At 34.0% G+C, this 9,506-nt stretch overlaps 2 protein-coding genes across 2 annotated transcripts in view; one reads left to right on the forward strand and one right to left on the reverse strand.

Annotated features, from left to right (window-relative positions):
• The window catches only part of LOC145976394 (uncharacterized), a 534-nt gene extending 506 nt beyond the window's left edge, over nt 1-28 (reverse strand). The window contains exon 1 of the mRNA XM_083107450.1: nt 1-28. This exon is cut by the window's left edge and continues 266 nt beyond it. Within this exon, the coding sequence (XP_082963576.1) occupies nt 1-28 (28 nt within the window).
• Nucleotides 29-2,090: 2,062 nt separating this feature from the next.
• LOC145976395 (uncharacterized) lies at nt 2,091-6,340 on the forward strand. The gene is made up of 6 exons (XM_083107451.1): nt 2,091-2,533; nt 3,130-3,263; nt 3,382-4,807; nt 4,954-5,243; nt 5,330-5,503; nt 5,988-6,340. The coding sequence occupies exons 3-6, from the start codon at nt 4,725-4,727 to the stop codon at nt 6,338-6,340; spliced, it is 900 nt and encodes a 299-aa protein (XP_082963577.1). The 5' UTR covers nt 2,091-2,533; nt 3,130-3,263; nt 3,382-4,724.
• Nucleotides 6,341-9,506: the final 3,166 nt, after the last annotated feature.

Consider the following 9,506-nt stretch of genomic DNA (forward strand, 5'->3'; position numbering starts at 1 on the left):
CTATACGTTCTCTTTCTGTAAGCGCCATTTCAATTAAATCAATGAACTGTAATATCTACATACATATCTCGAAGAGATTGATAAATTCTTTATTCGCAGTCTTTAGCAATCTTAAGCCTACCCGATGATCAAAATCGAATTTTTTACATTTGCTTTACATACATACATACAATTGTAACATTATGATGCCAAAAATTGCTATATCAATTTGTACACACACACATGAGATGTAAATCCGACCGAGCAACCACGCGGTGCATCTTGGATAACGCTAATGCCGGCGGTACATTAAGTACTCATAACTCAGAAAATTCTTATTGAAAAGGAGTTTGTAATAAGTGTTTTGGAAAGCTCTCGAGGTCAGCTACAAGAATATGTAATAAAAAATAGGGAGTGCCATTTAAAAGAATTGAGGTGACATTCACGTGACCTTCAAATGACTCTTCAAGGTCAAACCAATGGTACCGTCTTATGGCCCCCTCGAAACCAAACAACTTTTGCCTGAAACATTTTTTTCTAAAATGCACCGTTTGTGAGATATTTAGGTGTATCCAGACTTTTGGCGCACCCTGTATATATATATATATATATGTATATATATATACAGGGTGACCCATTTTAACTTAGGCAGCCAAATAACTCGAAAAATAAGCAAGATAGAGAAAAATGTTTTAGACAAAAGTTGTATGGTTTCGAGGGGGCCATAAGATGGTATCATTGGTTTGACCTTGAAGAGTCATTTGAAGGTCACGTGAAGGTCACTTCAATTTTTTTAAATGGAACATCCTATATATTTTTGTACATTCTTGTAGCTCATCTCGAGAGCTTTCCAAAACACTATAATTAAGTACATTTTCGTTAAGTACTTTTTGAGTTATGAGGCTTGAAATAATTTCTTAATTTTACATAAACCGTAAAATATCTTGTAAAATATTCATTTTTCGATTACCTTACCTTAATAGTTTTATGTACAAAATAATGAGAGGAATCAATTGGTGTAAAGAAAACACATAGTTGTTTTTAAGAAAAAATATGGAATTGTTAATTGCAAATTACATATTTTTTCTTCGAAACAACTATGTGTTTTCTTTACACCAATTGATTCTTCTCATTATTTTGTACATAAAAGTATTCAGGTAAGATAATCGAAAAATGAATATTTTACTAGATATTTTATGGTTTATATAAAATTAAGAAATTATTTCAAGCCTCATAACTCGAAAAGTACTGAATGAAGAAATACTTTATTATAGTGTTTTGGAAAGCTCTCGAGATAAGCTACAAGAATAAGTAATAAAAAATATGGGTTCCCATTTAAAAAACGGAAGTTGACCTTCAAATGACCTTGAAAATGACCTTTAATGTCGAATTCAAGGTCACTATTAGATAGTCCCCTTTGTTCCCTACAACTTTTATCCGAGTCGTTTTCCTTCAAACGTTGATCCTGAAAAGTTATGAGGGTGGAACTTTTAAAATGGGACACCCTGTATATTTTAAATCTTTGCAAATCGTATTGGACTGCCTTGTACTTGCGCATAAACTTTAATTACACTCGATTGATATAGCTAATATTTTCACTGTGCACTAATTTAATGAACACTTGAATGGTTAAGCAACATGAGTCGTGCACAGATAAACACATGCGTCGAAAGAAAAATTGTTAAAGTTTGATCGCGAAAATCATGTTATATAAAAAATTTTAAAAGATTTCTTTATGGGATCGATGTACCAACTAATCACATTAATAACAAAATAATCATCAATTCATGACTGAAATATGACGTCAAAATAATGTTATATCAAGACGCGTCAATATAAAGTCATGTAAAAAATCAGTTATTTTGACGACATACGACCAAAAATGACCAGTTGGGAACGTCAAAATGACGTGTGCTTGCTACCTGGTTAGAAATGATCTTCACGAATATGCAGACAAACTTTAATTCATTTAATCTTGTTATAAAAAAACTTTAATACTTCTGGTAACATGCCTCTGATAAAATTTCTAACAGCAGCTTCAAGATTTTATGTTCTTGTATTATTAATTAAGTAGTAATATACAATATATACATACATACCCAGTAAGTAAAATGTTAGCAGGTTGGCAGCAGATTGGCAGCAAATTCGATCAGATTTCCATATCAGAACCGTAGCCATTTGTGTCCACATTAAGCTTTTGTTTTGGCGACAGAGTCTGTAAAACATAACCTGTCAACAGACTGTCGGTAGAATCTGTAAAACCTAACCTGACAACATATTGTCAGCAGAATCTGGATTGAGCTTGGGGACTTCCGGTCGAGCTGGCACGTGTGTCTGGACTCTAAGTGGAGAGCTCTTACAATTTATATTAAAACTTTCGGGATAATTTTGCTGGTTCTTACAATTTTGGGCATAGGCATACAGTTTTCTACACGCTCTGCGACCTTGAATGAAAAGGAGGAGTCAGGGTCGCGAGGCCCTTCCACTCTCCCGGCTTTTGACCAGGAGACTGGCCATGTTGAGGTTAACCAAGCTCTGGAACATTCGAACCTCGGTGAGTGCAGCCATAGTATATTCCTCTCTGGCATTGATAAAGAAGTAAGTATGTCATACGATAATAAAATAAATAATAAACAATTTAAATCAATAGAATATATAACGGAAGATAGTTTTGATAAATTTAGTAAACAAATTAATAGTAATAAAGTCACAACGGGGAAACGTAAAGCTACAAACGATATAACGAAGAATAATACCGTTTTAAAAAAAAAAGCCTTGTAAATACCATTGACGATAGGGATAGTCACGAAAAAAAAAATAATAACAACTATACAGACGATGAGAATAATATGGACGTCGACATAAATCCCAATATAAATCCCTTTCCCTCCCTCTCCCCTAAAGACTCGTCCTCTCAACAGACAAATGTAAGTCTCAGCAACCAACCTGAAAATGAAATAATAGAAAAATACATTAAAATACAAAATAATTTCATTAAAACAAACAATAGAGAAACAAATCCTAATCTCAAAAATTCCAACAGTAAATATAACAAGGATCACAACGGTGAATGCATTTTAAATGCTAAACTGAATGCTAACAAATGTTCTGACAGAGGAAATAGAAATTATCTAAGAATTATTGATATAGCATCCGAATGGAAATATAAACCAATTAAAGTGACGAAGACAGGATTCTGTACTGCTGATTTAACATATAATAACTCTAAAGAAGCCAATGAATTACTCGATACATATGGCGCATCACTAAATCAACAATTCGATGTAAGTTTGACAATACCTTATAGAGTTGCTTTTAAAAAAGGAGTTATTACTGACTGGGACATGTCCCTACTTAAACTAATTAATGCGATAGATAATAAGGATACAATTATATCCATAGAGCGTATGACAAAGAAGAAGTTCATCGCTGCATACCAACTGTCAAACAATGTTATAACTGTTATAAACTTGGACATTTTAGACAATATTGTCGAAAAAACAATAAACTATGTGTTGTCTGCGGCAAAGAATTTCATGGTACATGTAACGAAAACCCCAAATGTATCAACTGTGGTGAAAATCACACAGCAACACACAAGGGATGTCACCTTTTTGATTTCAACAGAAATATTAACAGGATAGTTGCGGAAAGAGGCATTTCTGCATACGAAGCTAAACTCTCCCTAAAAGAGGGCAATAAGGAGTATCAAGATCCCTGGAAGGCACCTGCAGCATGGCCGTCATTACATACTTTTACTCGGTCTGACCGACATCCTGACGATACATATTCATCTATAACAAGATCAAGAGAAAATTTTCATTCTACAAATATCAAGGTACCTACACATCACAGAAAAAACAAGCTATTAGACAGTAATAATAATCATGGACAAAAATCTTTCAATTACTATAAACAATTCGACACACGAGCACAAGATATTTCAAAAACAAACAGAGGCATTCTCACAAGAGATATTAAAACTAACAATTGACAAAGAAAAAAAAACAAATAACACGGAAGATAATAGGGAATTAACTTTGGACAATCAAAATGAGTCCCCGACGATATGCTATGACCCAGCAAAAGATAGTGACATGACTTCGGAAGATTTTCAGTCTATACAGAAATTACCACAGAAATTGCCACATTAAAAAAGTAAAAATAAAGGATCTCTTACAAGTAATAAGAATTCTCTTAAAATAACCATGTTCTTAAAAAATTTAGTATGGAACGCTAGAGGAATTAAAAATAAAAAATGGGAAATAACTAACTACGCTAAAAATTATGATGTTATTCTTATTACTGAATCTCATCTTATGGACACAGATAGATTTAATTTCCCAGGATTTAATATTCTTAGACAAGATAACAGTCTTCCACATCTAGCAAGATCGGGAGGAGTAATCATTATGACCCGTAAATCACTATCAGTCACTCATTTCAAAATAGATCATTACTTAACCAATTCTGAAGCGTGTGGTATCAAAATCAAGAGCGCCACTGGTGACTACAACCTAATTGTTGTCTATAGAAGACTTTGAGTATATAGACATGGAGGAGGAATTGCTTTGTTTCCTTTAGACCGAAAGTGTGTCCAAAGTCTGTGCAAGAGAGAAAGATATAGAGTGATATTCGTCCTCTCTGCGCATGCGTCAACATCGTAACCTGCACTACAGTTTTGACACTTCTGTACTTAATGTACGAATTGTGTTTAATTATTGAGATAGATATTGTTAATAAAAATGTCTACTCAATATACCAAATACTCAAAATCTGTGTACTGCATTTTATGTGGCAATCGCGAGAAATCGGTTTCTTATCATGCGTAAGTAAATATAAATATACTGTTTTTTACAAAATATAAGATGTGATGAAACATAGGTTAGATTTTATACCAAGTTTAATAAATATATGCAGTATATTTTCATACATATTATAAATTATACAATCAATTTTGGGTTACATTAATAGATTTCCCAAGCAAAAGGAAATCCGCCAACAATGGGTAGCATTCTGTGGAATCAATGAAGATGTCCTTAATACGGCTACTAGGTTATGTTCGAATCATTTTCATGAAGACTTGAAGAACAAACGTGGGAAGGCTGTAGTACTAAGTTTTAATGCTGTGCCTTCCATTCGTATGAAGAAGAAAGAAAAGTCTAAGCAATCAAATTCTGTTCTTAATGAAGTTCATGATAGCATAATGCAGAAATATATTGCTACTGATAAGGAAAATATCCATTACAATGTATCAGTTACAGGTAATAATGAATAATTATTGATTTTATACATATTTATTTGGAATCAATTAAAAACAACTAATTACTTGATGATTGATAACTTCTAGATACTTCAATGATAGTAGATTCTGAATATGCTCTGGAGAGTTGTGAAAGTACTCAGTTGTCAAAGTGTCAAACATCTCCGAAGGCTATATCACCTTTGTGTGTGAGTTATACTGAAACACTAGACTCGACTACAAAAGCTGAAAGACTCAATAAAAATTGTCTTATATTAAATTGTATATATTAAAATTTATTTATCCCTTTATCATCCTAATATAATAATCCGTTTACCATCCTACTAAACCAATAATGCACTTTATATACAAATATATTTATATTCTAATATAATGCCATTTATAATGCTTTGGCATCTGTTACTCATTTCAGCTGAGATAAACATTATTTGGATTCCGTAAAGCTCATATGCGCATATTTTTCTACAATAAACGTTACGTTTACTGTAGAAAATGAGCGCATATGCACTTTACGGAACGCAATCAGCCATTGTAACTTATAGCATTCATATTTGACGCATGCGCAAAGAGGACGAGTATCATTCTATACCTTTCTCTTTCGCACAGACTTTGGACACACTTTCGGTGCTGGCATTCCTCCTCCATGTCTATATACTCAAAGATAGAAGACCTGGATTCACAGAGACAAGAAACAATTGGTCCCGGTTCTTTGGACAATTTTTGGACTCCCGCACAATTATTGTAGGTGATTTTAATGCTCACAATGTTTCCTGGAATTGCTTCAATACAGATAGGAACGGAGCTGCGCTCGCGGAAATAAGTTATGACATGGATTTCTATATAATCAACCGTGACACTGTCACAAGACGCGGTGCTCCGGGACAACGATCCTCTAATCTAGATCTCATTTTGGTTACTCCAGATCTTGTAAATAATATAGAATATAAGATGATCTCTGAAACCTGGGGATCCGACCATCATTCCATCGAAGTCACTTTCACCTCTTTTAATCCTATTCCTTATAGGAAAATCACAAATAGGATATCCACTAAAAACACCGACTCGCCAAATTATATTGATACTATGAGCGACAAATGAAATAGATATGCTGATTTATTAAAGAAAATACGAACCCGAACGGACACCTAGAAATATATAAAACACTGACGGAAGACATGAGGGAAGCCGTGATCAAAGCCAACAAGAAAACCAACTACGGAGATTCCACTCGTATCCGCTCAAAAAACAAAGATGAACTACCTAAATACAACAACAATCCGGTAGGATGGTGGGACTCTGAGTGCTCTAATGCCATTGCAAATAGACTTACAAATTTAAGGAGGTTCCTACAATCGGGATCATATAAGGATTTTATAGAGTATAAGAAAGCACGAGCAATTGCCACCAGAACCATCAATTCTAAAAAAAAAGAAGAATTTTATTGAATTCATCAACAGCATCAACAAATACACTAGTCTATCCTATGTTTGGAAAAAATGAAAGTCTTAAAAAAATCATTCCAAAATATAACATGGAACAAATGGCAAAACAATGACCGCAGGGCGGCCATTATGAAAACTATCGCAGAAATATCTCCAGACTGGGTAGAGGACCCCAGAATTGTAGTGAGCCAATCGGATCAGATACAATATACTGACTCAAATATCAACACATATAATGATCTGAATAATAACATTACTAGAGATGAAGTTATTAGAGCCTTAATGAACTTAAAAAAAAACTCATCCCCGGGTCTTGACGGTATTGAATATAAAATGTTAAAACTTCTCCCTGCCGAATATATTGATCTGATTTCTTCTATTTTCAACAGCATCTTCAATAGCGGTATTGCACCTCCAGAGTGGAGTGCTTACCAAATAATCTTTATAAATAAGAAGGACAAAGAGAGAGTTAGACCAATAGCTCTGTCATCGTGTTTCGGCAAGCTCATGGAACGGATCATCGCGGAACGTTTCAATTGGTGGGCAGAACATAATGATAAATTCAATCAAAAACAAAACGGCTTCAGAAGAGGAAGATCCTGTGCGGAGAGTCTAATAGAACTCACTACTTTTGTGAGAACGGGCTTTTTCAATAAAAAAAATACCATGGCAGCTTTTCTAGATATATCATCAGCGTACGACAATGTACTTTACCGAGTTCTCATCAATAAGCTAATAAATGAAGAGTGTCCTAGCAGGGTCACACAATTTGTCGAGCAATGGATGTACTGCAGGAGGGTCAGGTTTATTGTGGATTCAGAATGTATTATTAGTAAACTTACATACAAGGGGCTCCCGCAAGGTGTAGTCCTTAGCCCGATTTTGTATGATTTTTACACCAATCTAGTGGACTGCGGTGTCCCGCCTTCCATCAAGAGCCTTCAGTTTGCAGATGATGTGGTGCTGTACTGTTCATTCATGACAGAAATCGATAAAATGATCTCTGATATAGAGAAAGCTATTTATTGTATGAGAAATAACCTGGAGGACTTGGGTTTAACGCTACAATCAAAGAAGACTGTTATACTTCTCTTCAATAAAAACGGTCACATAAATAAAAATATCTATATCAACATAAATAATATTAAAATAGGACCAGAACGACACGCCAAATTTCTCGGCATATGGTTTGACGTGGACTTATCTTTCACTAAATGCAACGAAGTTAAAGATAGAATGATAAACGCTAACTCCATGTTTAAATTCTTCAACAGGGTCAGCAGAGGTCTGGAGGTCAACACGTCACTTATGCTATATAAAAGCCTAATCAGATCTATTGCTGATTATGGGTCATACATCTTTATACATACTAGAGGAAATAATCGTCTTAAAATCGAGCGAGCCCAATATATGGGCCTGAGAACTGCCCTTGGATATAGAAATTCGACTCCTACAAATGTTATAACGGCCGAATCCAAAGTCATGACCATGGCTGACAGGGCTGGTTATTTGGCCAGAAACACCCTTACCAAAATATTTGCCTATGGCGACTTTTCTATCAAAGACACTATTAATAAATACATAAATGAAGAAAACAAATACCGATACAAAATTCCATGGAAAATGCCATCCATCCTGTCAGAAGCTTGGAAAGAATGCAATAAATACGTGAATGTCTTGGCTACAGCGGAAAAATTTGAAGTCTTCATCAATGACTTCTGAACTATCACAAATAATGTAAAAATTGATGAGGAGAATGGAAAAAGATATAAAATAGACTTCAATAATAATGAAATTACAACTTTCTTCAAAAAGCAACATAATCTTCAAGACAATTTAACTGTTATCTACACCGATGGGTCTAAAAAGGACGAATCCATGTCTGTAGGCAGTGCATATTATATAGAAAAAGAAGAAATGGTCTTCACTATGAGCCTTAATAAAAACGCATCTATATTTACTGCTGAGGCCTGCGCTATAGCTAAGGCTCTGGTCTGGATCCATGAAATAGACAACTATGAAGACATTATAATCTTTACTGATTCGCTTAGTGTCATACATGCCCTAAAAAATAACTGTATTAATGTATATAAAAACCCTTACATCGTGGAAATACGTAAAATGTATTCTCTACTTATTAATGAAAAACAACCTACAAGAAAAATCATATTTGCCTGGATACCAGCACATGTGGATATAAAAGGAAATGAAATTGCAGACAGCAATGCGAAAGAAGCTACTAATCAAATTCCAAACAATTTCCTTAAAATTCCTATCACTGACCTCAGAGAAACTTTTAGAAATGACATGTTCAAAAAAACTAACGACGAACTCAAAAAACAATTTAAATTTAAAAGTAAAAAATATGAAAAATTCTATGATGAAAGTGTTAGATATCCTTGGTTTGCAGGCATTGACTTCCCACGAAAATTTGTTACCACTTTCAATCGTATTAGATCTGATCACTATAATCTTAATGAATCATTGGCCAGAAAGGAATATGTATATAGCATCACCGAGGTGTGAGTGTGGACACGAAGTGGAAGATATAAATCATTTTGTGTTCACATGTAATATTTATGATGAAATTAGATTTAATTTCAATTTAAACCATAAATTAAATATGATAGGAGCTAGCAGCCCTAACTGCGTATGGCATTGGTTGAATAAAGAAGAAATCAAAACACTAAAAGTAGTATATGATTTTATTGTAAGGACTGGCAGAATCATTTAAATGTATATATGTTAATATGTTTTTTATTACACTTTCTAATATATAAGATACTATCCACAGTAATATAGCACATGTGTGAGATGACCGA

This window comes from Camponotus vicinus, unplaced genomic scaffold (assembly GCF_025532165.1).
Source record: "Camponotus vicinus isolate PSW18456_S1 unplaced genomic scaffold, iyCamVici1.0 SCAF_8, whole genome shotgun sequence".
Lineage (NCBI taxonomy): Eukaryota > Metazoa > Arthropoda > Insecta > Hymenoptera > Formicidae > Camponotus > Camponotus vicinus.